This window comes from Salvia hispanica, chromosome 5 (assembly GCF_023119035.1).
Source record: "Salvia hispanica cultivar TCC Black 2014 chromosome 5, UniMelb_Shisp_WGS_1.0, whole genome shotgun sequence".
NCBI lineage: Eukaryota > Viridiplantae > Streptophyta > Magnoliopsida > Lamiales > Lamiaceae > Salvia > Salvia hispanica.
This window is the reverse complement of record NC_062969.1, coordinates 16,692,495-16,706,838: the sequence shown is the minus strand read 5'-3', so window position 1 is coordinate 16,706,838 and position 14,344 is coordinate 16,692,495. Positions and strand designations below refer to the sequence as shown.

Here is a 14,344-nt window from a genome sequence, read left to right as displayed (position 1 = left end):
CATTCCACTCACATTTTATTTAAGACTAATATATACAAGTGAGACTCCTATTCCACTAACTTTTCTTAACATTTCTTAAAATCTGTGCCGCCTATAAATGAGACTCCTAATGGCGGACAGAGGGAGTATATTAATTGAATTGGGTTGGCCTGATTTAATTAATGTTAAGGCCCAAAGTCTTGGTGATGGCAGCCCATTGCTTGACTGGCTCGTCACTTACCTGGTGTCCTCGATGGCCGCCACATAGCACCTCCACGCGGATCATGGGCCTCAGTCGTTGGATGAGAAGCTTGTTTGTTTTGTGTGTTATGTACACCACTTCTTTCTCTTCTCTCTCATTCAACTGATACTCTCTCTCTCTCTTTCTCGCGATACGCTCTGCCTTCTCTCTCTTGTTCTCTGGCGGTTGTTCGCCGGTCATCTTCTCCGATCTTCTGATTCTCGGTTTTAGAGAGATTCCTCGGTTTAGATCTTGAGTGAGGCAACTTCTTTGGTTTCCTTCTCAGACATAGGGTTAGATCTGACTGTGGTGTTTGATCCGGTTGTAATTGGAGATGTACTTGAGAGTTCTTGTGTTGTGAATCAGAGATCCAAGCGATTCGTGTTGATCCGTGTGTTGAGTAGGCTATTGTTGGCGGTAGTCGGTGAGACTGAGGTTTCTGACCACTAGTTCAATGGTGCTTCTCTTGTGACTGTTTGTTGAAGTTGTGAGGAGATCCTTGGCCGGGTGTAGTCGTTATTGCGACCTGAGCCATATCCTGATGCTTTTGGCCTTGTGTTTCTTGTACTGCTTTCATTAAGATCCTACGGGATCAATCAGATGGAGCTTGGTGTTCAGTCTAGTGGAAGACTGACTTGTAGCTAGGGTTTCCTATTTGCATATTTTGTTCTTAAATTACTTGTAATCTTGATTCCTTCTTTGTATTTGGCTCGTTCCTTCTGAGATTAGCCATCTTAGTAGCGGGGTAATACAAAAGAGGTCCCGGAAATTAGTGAATCCATGGTGGTCTGCTCCCTACAGTGGTATCAGAGTCACGGGGGGATCACCTTGGCACACCGGGTCGCAAATTTAAAGGAGGTGGGCTCTTTAGAGTAAAGCTCAAGCCTCCGGTATAGGCTCTCAGGTAAGTCGGATACGCCTTAACAAAGGGTATTCGCTCTGGTAAATTGGCGAGACCTCTCCTTAACTGCTTTCCTAGCTCTAGGTTTGGGTTTTGATGCTGGTAGTACCACTGGCCGCGGTTTAGGTTTTCTGTGCTCTTGTTTTCTGCATTATCTTGGTGCTTACAGTCTTTCTTGCTTCCGTTGCGTGTTCTGCTATGTCTCTGTTTCTCAAAGTGTGTATCTCAGAGCCTTGACTTTGTGTCTTGAGTGAATTACCTGTCCACTTTGTGCCTTAACCGCCTTGAGTGACCCCTTGTGCCGTCATACATTGGGTGATTGCGAACTGGGAAATCCTCTTGTCGGGATACACATGACAGATAGGGAGGAACTCTTTCTGGACTTGATAAGTGTATCTGGGATCACTTTGAGTTTGTTTTCTGTGTATGTGTCCCTGCTGTAATTGCATATGTGAGTTTGTGCATGAAAAATCCATGTGTATATCTGTTCTAAGTGAACTCTTTGATTGTGTTGTGTTTAAGTCCACTTTCTGTGTAAGTAGGGTTACTTGTTGTGCCTTGTGTGTGTTGAGTTCTTTTGTGTGTGTTAAAATCTTTTCAAAAATGACTCAGCCAATTGGCATTATCCCTTTTAATGTGAAAAATGATTTTGTGATTTGGAAATAGAAAATCAAGTGTGTTTTGATTCAGTGGATGCTTTTCAAAGCTGTTGAAGGGACTATCCCTGATACTGAGTCTGCTGAGAAAGTGGATGAGATGAATGAATTAGCGAGGTCTACTATAATACTCAACCTTTATGATTCAGTGATTAGGAAGGTTGGGTCCATTGAATCAGCCTGTGAAATGTGGACTAAGCTGGATACTCTGTATACTGAAACCTCAATGTCATCCAAGACATAGATGATAATATTGACTAATTTCAAAAACTTGTCCAAGACATTATAAGGTCTGGGGACAAAACTATTGATGAGTATACCAGCATAATCCTCATGAATGTTATCCCTTATACTTATAGTGATGTAAAGACAACCATTAAGTATGGTAGGGACATCGCCTCTCTGGACCTTATAACCAGTTCCTTAAAATAAAAGGAAATGGAAATTAAAGAAAACTCTGACTATAAATCTTCTTAAACTAAGGCTCTTAATTTAGAGGAAGGTCTAAATCTAGAGGGGATGACAAAAATTCTAATGGGAATGGTAAACAGCAAGGCAGAGGCAGATCTAGATCTAAAAGTAAAGATCCGAAAGCTAGAAGGAAATGTTTTAAGTGTGGAGAAGTGGGTGATTATAAAAATGAATGTACAAGGCCAAAGAAAGGTAAGAGCCACAATAATAACAATCAACTCGAGTCTGTTGCAAATCTAGCTAGGATGATGGTTCTGATGGTGTTTGTTTCATGAACCATGACTTGTTTTCTGTAAATTCTACCTCTGAGTGCTTTTTTACCAAGTATGACTAGCTAATTGATTCAAGATGCACCTTTCACATCTCTCATTTCAAAGATGCTTTTACTTGTCTCAAACCTGTGGAAAATGCTTTTGTGTCTATGGCTAATGACTAGAAGTGTAAAATTCTTGGCATTGGTACTGTGCTTTTGAAGTTTGAGAATGGTTTCCTGTTGACTTTGAACAATGTGAGATATGTGTCTGATCTGAGCTATACCTTGCTTTCCTGCTCTTGTCTTGAATCTGAGGGTTTTGAAGGTAAATGAGGGGCATGGTGTTATGAAGATCTGTAAGGGTGTGTTGTGCTTGTTTAAAGCTGTCAAGAAGTGTAATCTGTATGTGTGTACTGCTAAGTCTCTAACTAGTTATGATCACATTGTAAATCTAGTCAAAATTGATAAGACTTTATTGTGGCATAATAGACTTGGACACATAAATCAGAAGGGTTTAAAACTTTGAAAAACTCTGAAATTTTGAGTGAGTTGGATTTCAAAATTAAGTAGCCCTTTTGTGAAACTTATGTTTTGGAAAAGCAACATAGGGTTCCTTTCCCTACCCATGTGTTAGAGTACCTTCATATGGATGATTAATGAAAGATGAAATCTCAAAAACTATTTTTTTTTTTTTAATCTTTGTATATGTCATTGAACATACTACTCCCTCCGTCCCATAGAAATAGGTCATATTTCATTTTTCATCCGTCAGATAGAAATAGTCCATATCCATTTATAGTAACCTTTTTACTTATTTTCTTTTATTTTATCATTTATGGTCCTACCACCCACTATACAATTTCAACTACTTTTTCTCCTTCTTTAATACTTTTTACCACTTATAAATTAAAACCCGTGTCAACCCTAAAGGGCCTATTTCTACAAGACGGGAGGGAGTATTAATTATTTATATGATTATTAAACTTATAAAAACGTGGAGTTTTCGTAACCAAAAAAATTGTAGTTCATTGAGCATTAGTAATTAATTAAAATCTTTGGGATGCTTACATTGGTATTGCATTGATTCATACATCGGGAAAGCTCGAGTTGATTATAATATCCTCTACATTTGTTATGAGAATATAATTTATGATTAAAAGCTTGATCAACATGAATTTATTATAGTACTATAATAAATAATGCCTCAAAATTAGACCATTATTGAAAAATATATTAATTAATTAAAGTTAGTAATAAGCTTAAATTAATTAATGAATATTAGAATCTTAAATACGAGAAATGAATCGTAAATCAAACTCGAATGATGTCATTAGCAACAAGTTTGGTAGAATATTATTGCTCACGCTAATCATCAAACCTTAGTCAGATCATATACCAAGTAGAATATTTGAAAGAGTGGTGAGATTAGTTAGTCTTTGTATTATTGCATACATGGTTCATTTATATAATTAGTTACATGCATTATGATTATTGCATATATGTAATCTAGTCATAAAAATAATATATAATACATCACTTTAAAGTTACAAGGAGATTATCTCTACAATGACACTAAGATGCCATTATCGACAGTTTGTGGTTACATGAATTAAAACGAGTTTCTTGATAGGTGGATAAAATCTCAACCCAAATCTCATAAAATAAAGTTTCCATAAAATATAGTGGTCTAATCTTATGTCACAGTAGTATTTACTTATCGATCGACTTCTTGTAATATATATACTACTACTATGACATTAAATTGGAAAAAACATTGTCATTGGCTAGAATATTGTGCACTATTTTCTTTTATTGATGTAATGGTTATGGAAGTGTGACAATATAGTCTGAAAGTGGAGTAGGACATGTGTCCACTTTGATATTTTAAAATTTTAGAAAAATAAAAATATGATACAGGTGTTTGCCATTTTATTGGAACGGGGTTAGTGAAAATGATGTGAATAGTGAAAGAAAATCTATTCAAAAATTGAGTGATGCATGCACAAAGATTTCATTATCTTCTTTCAAGTAAAATATTCAGGGCATATTTTCTTTTTCACTTTATATCAAATGATGGGGTTTTCCTTTTCATTTTACACTTTATTGTACGCCTTGTTCTGAATTAGTATAAATTGTTTGTAGTATTATTTTTCAAATCTTATATAGTACTAGTAGTTCAAAATTTTATTTTCAATGGTCAACATCTGAACTATCACCTTTAGTTGACTTATTTATTAAAATAGAAAGAAGCGAGTATTTGTTGATCGGAACTTTCACAAAATATGGTAAGTAATTTAAAGTAATTTTAGTTTGAAATTCATCTTAGTAATATGAAAACACGACAAAGTGACGGAGTCAGAACCTGAAAATAGAGTGATGGAACTCAAAAGAAATGCATTGAAAAACTACTTTAATGACTCGGTAAGTTATCACATTAAGATAGTTATCATCTTAACATGATCCTATATGTAAATGAGATAATATTTTACTAATTTTTTCACTCATATTTTATAAGGTCAGACAATTGTCTTAAGATACATACCAAGTAAAAATGTGTCTTTTATTTACAGAAGGATGGAGTATTATAATAAGAAAAGGAAGTGAATGTTGAAATCGGACGAGGAAGGCCGGAGAGAGAGCTCAAAAATCACACATAAGATAAGAGGGAGAGTGGAGAGTATTTAACTTACACATGGGATAAGAACAAAATGGTGTATCGAATGCTGAACAAGTTTTTTCGAATCAATGATTATATATGGAAGGAGCTGGAGATCACAAATTTGAAGTAGGGGGTGATGGAATCATGGAATTGAGGTGAGGAGGTAGTATTAAAAGGAGATGACATCATGCAAATTACTCAATTTTTGCTATACAAATTTATAGTACTATTATTAATTACTCAATCTTTTAAATAAATAATTTGAAATTAATTAAAATTTCACACTATAAACTTAGAATCGCAACACAATTTCAAAAGGAGATGACATCATGCAAAACAACATTAATGCTAAGGGCAGTCACAATAAGAGTCTATCTCTGGAGCCCATCTCAGAGTTTATCTCTATTTTTTCATATCACGTCAACAGGCTCATTCCAGAGCCTATTTCCCTGCAATGAGAGCCCATCTCATTTCCACATCATCACTATTTTATATTTTTCACTTTTAATTTAGTGTGAAATAAAATGATATAAAATAACAAGAAATAAAGACAACTCAATAATAAACAAATTTCATTAAATAAAATATCCTACATTTAAAAATATTATGGATAAAAACAAACAAAAGATATTGATAAATATATTGAAAATATTGTGACTAGAGAGAAGTAAAATGTAGAGTGGGATAAAATGAAATGGGATGAATGTGAATAATTAGTGGGGAATAGAGCATATATATGAGATAAAAAATAAATAAAAACAAAAAAATAGAAAAATAGGAGATCGGCTTGGCCGATCTATCGGTCTTTGGGGAGGAGCCCATAAGAGTGGCCATCGGCCCTTGCTCCACAATGGAAGCCTTAGAGAGCCGATGGGGGAGCCGATAGATAGGCTCTTGCTATCGGCCCCCATTGCCAATGCCCTAACACCTCTAAGAAGTAAAAATGGTGGAAAGACAAAAATGCCTAGATCACTTTTAGGGGCAATTTCGAGTGAAAATAGTGCAAAAGGACCACCGGTAAAATAAATCTTTAGGTTAGGGACTACTGAAGATATTTTTAAAGTCAATGACTACTGGTAAAATAAACTCTTACTTCATGGACTAATTTTGTAGTTCACTATTTAAATGATTATGTAGTGCAATGTAGATAATGAATTCGATGTTTTGTTATAATGCTATCAAATTTTCAAATCTCTAATATCACGTGTCACTCTATCTATCCAGGAAAAAATGTTTTATTTGTAGATGACACGAGTTTTGATGAAAAATTGATAAAGTAAGAGAGGTAGAGAAAAATATATAAACTAATGCTATCAAATTTTCAAATCTCTAATATCACATGTCACTCTATCTATCCAGGAAAAAATGTTTTATTTGTAGATGACACGAGTTTTGATGAAAAATTGATAAAGTAAGAGAGGTAGAGAAAAATATATAAACTAATGCTATCAAATTTTCAAATCTCTAATATCACATGTCACTCTATCTATCCAGGAAAAAATGTTTTATTTGTAGATGACACGAGTTTTGATGAAAAATTGATAAAGTAAGAGAGGTAGAGAAAAATATATAAACTAATGCTATCAAATTTTCAAATCTCTAATATCACATGTCACTCTATCTATCCAGGAAAAAATGTTTTATTTGTAGATGACACGAGTTTTGATGAAAAATTGATAAAGTAAGAGAGGTAGAGAAAAATATATAAACTACTAGATAGAAAGAGAAAAAGTAAGAGAGAGAGAGGAGAAATATTTTTTAACTAAGTTGAATTATTATTTTTTTTGCAAAAAATAAAATATCTAATTACTCTTACTTTATTTATTTTTCTATTTTATTCTCTTATAATTTTTCTTATTTTGTTATTTCCTTTTTATTTTATTTTTATCTTCATTTAATTTATTTAATTACAATTTTTTTATTTCATGTCCAAAAGAATCCTCAAACTTAATTAGGAGGGCGGGAGTATTTTATTTTATTTCTATCACGCATGATATATTTGTAGAAGCAATATGTTGTACGTGCACATACTTAATTCGTATCACTAGTTTTATGGAGTGTTTCGAGCCTAAGAGTCGATAGTACAATCATTTTACTTTGATGTCCAACAGAAGACCAAATCAGAAAGACAGATGAAGCCCTCTTATTGCTATTATGGGCTTTATTCAAGCCCATATCAATTTTAGCCGCCAGAGATTAAAAAGGGTTATTAATACTCCCTTCATTTTTAAAAATTATAAATATTTAATTTGAGGAGAATTTTAATTTATAATTGATAAAGTAAAAGAGTGAGAAACAAAATGTAGTGTTAGTAGAGAATTGCCTTCATAATGATCTGCATGGTTAATGTGTTGTTTAACTATTTCAAAATTAGAAAGTTCATACTTTTTAAGCAACGGACTAATAAAAAAATAGTTCATACTTTTTAGAGACGGAGAGAGTAGCAATAATAGTACTTCCTCCAATCTCAATTAAATGTTTCATATTTGACCGGTGCAAATTTTAAGAAATTGTTTGACTTTGTTACTAAAATAAAGTGAGTAGAAAAAAATTAGTGGAATGTGAGACCTAGTTTTATTTACTCACTCCGTCGCATAAAAATATGTACACTTTTCATTTTTGTTAGTCTCATAAAAATACGTGCACTTTCCATTTCCGCCCATCCCATAAAAATATGAGCATTTCCATTTACGGAAAATTATGAAAAAGGGGCCGATCATCGCCCCCCATCCCTTCACCCTAAAGGGCCGATTGAGTGGCCATGGCCAATCTTCATAGGGCCACGATCAGCGCACCATTGCGGCCCTATCAATTAATTTTTTAAAAAAGTTATATTTAAACCTTCTAGCCACAATCGGCGCACCATTGCGGCCCTATCAATTAATTTTTTTAAAAAGTTATATTTAAACTTTTTATATATACACCAAGGGTCATATTCTAATGCTTATAGCATCATAATCCAAAATCAAGACCAAATCTCCACCCTTAGATTTTAAAATGAGTGGATAAGATTAAATCTTACGAATCTCAATAAATAGTAGACAAAATATCAACAAAAGGGTAATATCGTCATTATGTTATCATATGATAATTTTCGTAAATGTTTTTTTATATCAACATAATATATTTTACAAATATCAACAATATGACATAAGAATATCAACACTAGTACAAGAAAATATCAACACATATTTATTGAGATTTTTACATAGTTTTATTGAGATTTTTTTGATGTATTTGTTGATAAAAATTTGGTTATCAACATTTACGAAAACTAAAATAAAAAATATCAAATTTCATCATCCGAACGTCGTCGGAACATATGCAATTGAAATCTCGTTGGAATCCTTATAAAATTATCTTTAATTTGATATATTTTTTGCGAAAAAATAGTTTAAATCGAGAGAGTTACGCAAATTTAAAGTTTTAAGATGATTTTAATGAGAGAGAATTGACATTGATACCCTTTAACTTTATTTATTAATTTTCTTAATTAAACAAAAACATATAATCCATGTGGCATTATTTCAACCCTTAGATCTTCTAATCTAATGGCTAAGATTTAGTCTTAGTTTGGGATTGCTAATTAGTTAGCAATTGATCACTCCCCTATACACCAATACCCTATTATTTATTTTTTTACTATTTTATCTATTTTATTTAATGCCAACAATTAAAAATAAAATATAAAAATAATGTTGATGTGAAAATGAGACGACTGTGTGATAGGCCCTGAGATAGGCCCTTTCATTGCTGGAAAATAGACCCATGAATAAAATATTGACGTAATATGAGGAAACGAAGATAGACCTATCCACTATGAATGTTCTAAAACTAAGTAGTACTAAAAATGAATATAACGCCACTCACTTTCTTCCTTTATTTTTTTTCATAAAGTTAAATAATATTTTAAAATCAGGGCCGAGTGAAAATGAATATAACAATAAGTTCCTCTTTTTCCTTCCGTGCATCTCACAATAAAAGTCATATTTTACTTTTATCATAAATAATAAGTAGGTCCTACATTCTATCAACCTATTCCACTCACATTCTATTATAAAACTAACATATATAAGTTGGACTCTACATTTCACTAACTTATTCTACCCCATGTCAAACCAAAAAGGTCTGCTATTATTGGTAGAGATGTCTAGGGCTTACGGTTCGGACAGTTGACTGCGAAATCGTATCTGGCAGTTACAATTCTAAACCGGAACCATGAGATTTAAATGAAACCGAAATCGTCATTTTTGGAACGGTGTGCCAGTTTAGGTTCCAAAATTCTGGAACCGAAACCACTAAAAACTGCCAAAAAACCATGAAATTGAACCGAAACCGCAAAATATTAGCGGTTTGGAACGGTGAAAAACCGCTTGAAAATCGTGAAACACCATCGCGGTTCGATTTCATTTGAAAATTTCTAAAACCAAAACTGATGGTTCCGAAACCTAACCATGGGACGAAAATAGGAAAATAAAATAAAATAATTAAAAAAGAGCAGCCGCAACCCTTCTATCTTGAAGACGATGTTGAAACTGGCATTGCCGAAGCATTATAACAGCCTTTCACTTATACTTCATCATTCACCATAGCCCAATCCTCTTTTCTCTCTCCTCCTATCTCTCAAACTCCACCCCAGTTTAGAGATAGAGAGAGACGAGCAATGGATATGGCTATTGGTGCCCGCCCCACTTCCAGACCTATTCTCTTATCGTCTACCAACTTCAATTCCGTTAAAAGAAGCTCCACCAATGCCCCTTCTTGGCTCAAAAGGCAATTTTTCGGTGGCCCTTTATCTATTAAGGCGAATTTCAAGATTTTGACAACCCCTCTTCGGAATTCTGTTAAATGCTCTGTTTCTGAAGCTGCCACCGGTACTCTTATTACTTTTGATTGTGATCATTACCTCTCGCTTTATTTCCTCGTTTTCCGCTGTTTTCTATTTATTATGTATGTAAGTGTGTGTGTAGTGTGATGATATGCTTGTGTGGTTTAAGGAAATGTTATTTTTGCTTTACTTTTTAGGTTGATTGATGCTATGTGGACTGTGGAGTGTGTTTTTCCTGACTTTTTTTTGTAATACTCCATCCGACCCCTAAAAATAGAAACTTCTTAAACGGGACGAATTTTAATGCAAAATTGGTAGAGTACGAGAGATAGAAATAGAAAGAATTTCTATTTTTAGGGGACGCAGGGAGTGTGTGAGGTTTCTAAATACAGTGTTGTTTGTATTCAGAGAAGAAGCTTCAGTTAGTAAGAAGAGAAGGCATTCGAAATATAGCAATTGTTGCTCATGTTGATCATGGGAAGACTACTCTGGTTGATGCTATGTTGAAGCAATCAAAGGTACGTGCTCTTCGAGTCTTGCTAAGGAAAAATGTTTAGTGATTTACAGTCAAATGTTGCAAAATATGTATTTATTTGTTTTTCGAGCTTAAGTTATGTATGAGACTCGGGCATGGAGGTACTTGTGAATGGGGAATCATGGAAGTTCGTTCCTTTGCGTTTGTGCAGGTTTTTCGGGATAACCAGTTCATGCAGGAGAGGATAATGGATTCCAACGATCTAGAGCGTGAAAGGGGAATAACGATTCTTAGCAAGAATACATCTATTACATATAAGGATACGAAGATTAATATCATTGATACTCCAGGTCATTCTGACTTTGGAGGTGAAGTGGAGCGTATTCTTAACATGGTGGAAGGAGTTCTTTTAGTGGTACTTTGTTCTTTTCTGCAATATTGGATTACGTTGTCGATTTGTTTGTATTGTGTTGATCTTTATTTATTCATCTAAAAATGTGTAGATCATCTTATGTCAATTTAGTCTAGCTGCCTTCGATTTGCTAAACGATCTACAATGTGACATGAAGAAACCAAGTAGGATAATCTCCATACTCTTTCACCACTTACCCTAACTGCTTTTACAATTTAATGTTTTTATCTCCCACTTGAGCTATTTTTTTTCATTCACTAATAGTCCCACCCTTTTTAGCAGGCAGCATTCCCCATGATTTTGTTGTTCCTTTGTCATTCCTTATATTTTTCCATCCATTCCTAAAAGTTGAAGCTTTCTGCACTGAAAATTATACTGCTGAATGTGGTAGTGGCTGCGATTTGTAGGTGGATTCTGTTGAGGGTCCAATGCCGCAGACAAGATTTGTCCTGAAGAAGGCTCTTGAATTTGGCCATTCGGTCATTGTTGTCATCAATAAAATTGACAGGCCCTCTGCTCGTCCAGATTTTGTCATAAATTCGACTTTTGAATTGTTTATTGAGCTGAACGCAACAGATGAACAGGTAACTGTGCTGTAAATCTTTAATAAGTCGATATATCTTGAACTCCTTGTTTAAATCATGTAGTTGCATATTGTGCTTGGAAGTTTTTTTTAATAGGTGGTTATTATATGATTGGCTGGATATATGTAACATGTTTTAATTTTATTTTAATCATATTTTTACGAGCTGGACTGCATGCCAGGTTTTGAGTTCCTGTTTGTATTAAGATACAAATAACAAAAGTCTTGACTGGAGAAAAAATTGATACCGCGGATTATTGCTTACTGCAATGTTTAGTGGTTTTTTTTTCTTGATGGCAGTGTGATTTCCAAGTTATATATGCGAGTGGCCTCAAAGGACAGGCAGGGCTTTCTCCTGAAAACTTATCTGACGACCTTGGACCCCTTTTCGAGACCATTGTCCGATGCATACCTGGACCACAAATTGCCAAAGATGGTTCTCTTCAAATGCTTGTAAGCAGTGGTCTACATGTCAATTTCACTTACTCTTTTGCATCATGCATATTTTAATGTTTATGAATTTTTTTAATTGTCAGGCTACAAATATCGAATATGATGAACATAAAGGGCGCATTGCAATTGGTCGTCTGCATGCTGGGATGTTGCGGAAAGGAATGGATGTGCGGGTAAGTTAAAACATTTGTGGTTTCTCTCCAAATCTACTCGACTCGATTGATATATGATTCTGGAGCATTGCAGTACTTTGCTTCAATTATTAAATGAAACCTCATTAGCTTAAATCTTTATTTTGTTCAGATTTGTACCTCTGAAGATCAATGCAGGTTTGGTCGAGTAAGTGAGCTGTTTGTGTATGAAAAGTTCTTCCGAGTTCCTACAGAATTAGTAGAGGCTGGCGACATTTGTGCTGTTTGTGGCATTGATGATATTCAGGTAGGGTCGGTATATCCTCGCTCTGACACGTGATGCATAATTTTTAGTTCTGACAAATATTTTTCACCGAATCAGATTGGAGAGACGATTGCAGACAAAGCCACGGGGAAGCCATTGCCCTCCATTAAGGTCGAAGAACCTACAGTGAGAATGGCTTTCTCAATCAACGTATCACCTTTCGTGGGCCGTGAGGTATATGTCTGAACATTTATAACCGTCATGAGTGAAAACAGTGTTTACTAATGAATCGAAACATCCTTTTTGGTGGACTGTAGGGGAAGTATGTCACCAGTAGAAACCTACGAGATAGGCTATACCGTGAACTTGAGCGGAATTTGGCAATGAAAGTTGAAGACGGTGAAACTTCTGATACATTTATTGTCAGCGGGCGTGGTACTCTACATATCACAATTTTAATAGAGAACATGTAAGAATCGAGCCTAAATTACAAGTGTTAGTGTTATACATTTTATATCAGTATATCTATGTGTATATAAATGTGTATAAAATTTCTCCAGGCGTAGAGAAGGATACGAGTTCATGGTGGGTCCGCCCAAGGTTATCAACAAAACAGTGAATGACAAGTTGTTGGAACCGTTTGAGGTAATACCAAGAGCTAAAAAATTAATATATCTATATCTCCTATTACTTGTATTCAAAGAGAAAATTTCCAATGAATGGTTTATGCAGATTGCTATTGTAGAGGTACCAGAAGAATATGTGGGGCCCGTAGTGGAACTTCTTGGTAGACGACGTGGACATATGATCGATATGCAAGGAACTGGGTACTGACCTTTATCCTCAATTTTGTTTTTCTTTTCAAGACGATTTTATTCTATTCCACAACTCAAACCAGTGACTGTGTAATGTATTCTTATTAGGTCGGAAGGCACGACCTTCATGAAATATAAGATACCAACGAGGGGCCTCCTCGGGCTGAGAAATTCAATTCTCACTGTAACTCGAGGCACAGCAGTTCTGAACACAATATTTGACGAATATGGTTCTTGGGCCGGTGATATCAGTACCCGTGATCTGGGTTCTTTGGTAATTTCCAATCCTCACTATCTTTTCGTTATCTTCTTACATGAGATTACTTTGTCCCTATTTGCGAAGCATCCCAAAGAAACCACAGTCACTTCACCTCGCCCTTCTTCTTCTTTAAGGTTGCTTTTGAGGATGGAACGAGTACATCCTACGCTCTTGCAAGTTCACAAGACCGAGGCCAGATGTTCATTGGACCCGGAGTTGATGTGTACAAAGGTCAGATAATCGGCATCCATCAGCGCCCAGGCGACTTATCCTTGAACGTGTGCAAGAAGAAAGCAGCCACAAACATCCGTTCAAATAAAGACCAAACAGGTGAGTCAATTTACCGAGCATTTCTAGCATTATCTGTCCTGTTTATTCTCTTCCAGTTTTGTTTGTTACGAATGCAATGACACAAGTAGTCATAAACTCCACAATTCGCTCTAAATTCTCGTTTAATGCTCGTAGTGGTTCTGGATTCGCCCATGGAATACAGTCTTGATGACTGCATAGAATACATTCAAGAAGACGAACTCGTTGAAGTAACCCCCTTGAGCATCCGGATGTGCAAGAACCCTAAGATGACGAAGAAATCTCGTTGAAAATGTCACTAGGAACAAGAGCTAGGATTATATGTGTGCCTGCTCTCATCTGCACACGGATGAAGCTGCCATCCTGGTATGTTTACCTTGTCAAGCAACGAACCTTCGCCCTCTGGCTAAGATCGTGATGCTTTTAGGGTTGATATTCGTAATCCGAAACAGGGAAATATTTTTGAACCTTCATAAGGTGGATTGAATACATAGAAATAGCAGAAGAGAGCTATAAATTTTACATGTATAATATTATTGTTTCTGTCTGGTATTGTTTAGGATTATTTGAGGAAATTGACTGCATAAAGAAACAGTTTTATGTGTGAATTCTTGTTTTCATTTTCTTTTTCATTATTGTAAATTGTTTTGGTGG

The 14,344-nt window shown here is 35.0% G+C and overlaps 1 protein-coding gene across 1 annotated transcript; it reads left to right on the top strand.

Annotated features, from left to right (window-relative positions):
• The first annotated feature begins 9,717 nt into the window (after window positions 1-9,717).
• On the top strand, window positions 9,718-14,298 carry LOC125188600 (putative elongation factor TypA-like SVR3, chloroplastic). The gene is made up of 14 exons (XM_048085543.1): window positions 9,718-10,034; window positions 10,397-10,506; window positions 10,675-10,878; window positions 11,283-11,459; window positions 11,759-11,911; window positions 11,995-12,084; window positions 12,215-12,349; window positions 12,425-12,541; window positions 12,625-12,776; window positions 12,868-12,952; window positions 13,040-13,134; window positions 13,231-13,396; window positions 13,516-13,711; window positions 13,847-14,298. Exons 1-14 carry the CDS (start codon window positions 9,824-9,826, stop codon window positions 13,978-13,980), a joined length of 2,025 nt encoding a protein of 674 aa, XP_047941500.1. The 5' UTR covers window positions 9,718-9,823; the 3' UTR covers window positions 13,981-14,298.
• Window positions 14,299-14,344: the final 46 nt, after the last annotated feature.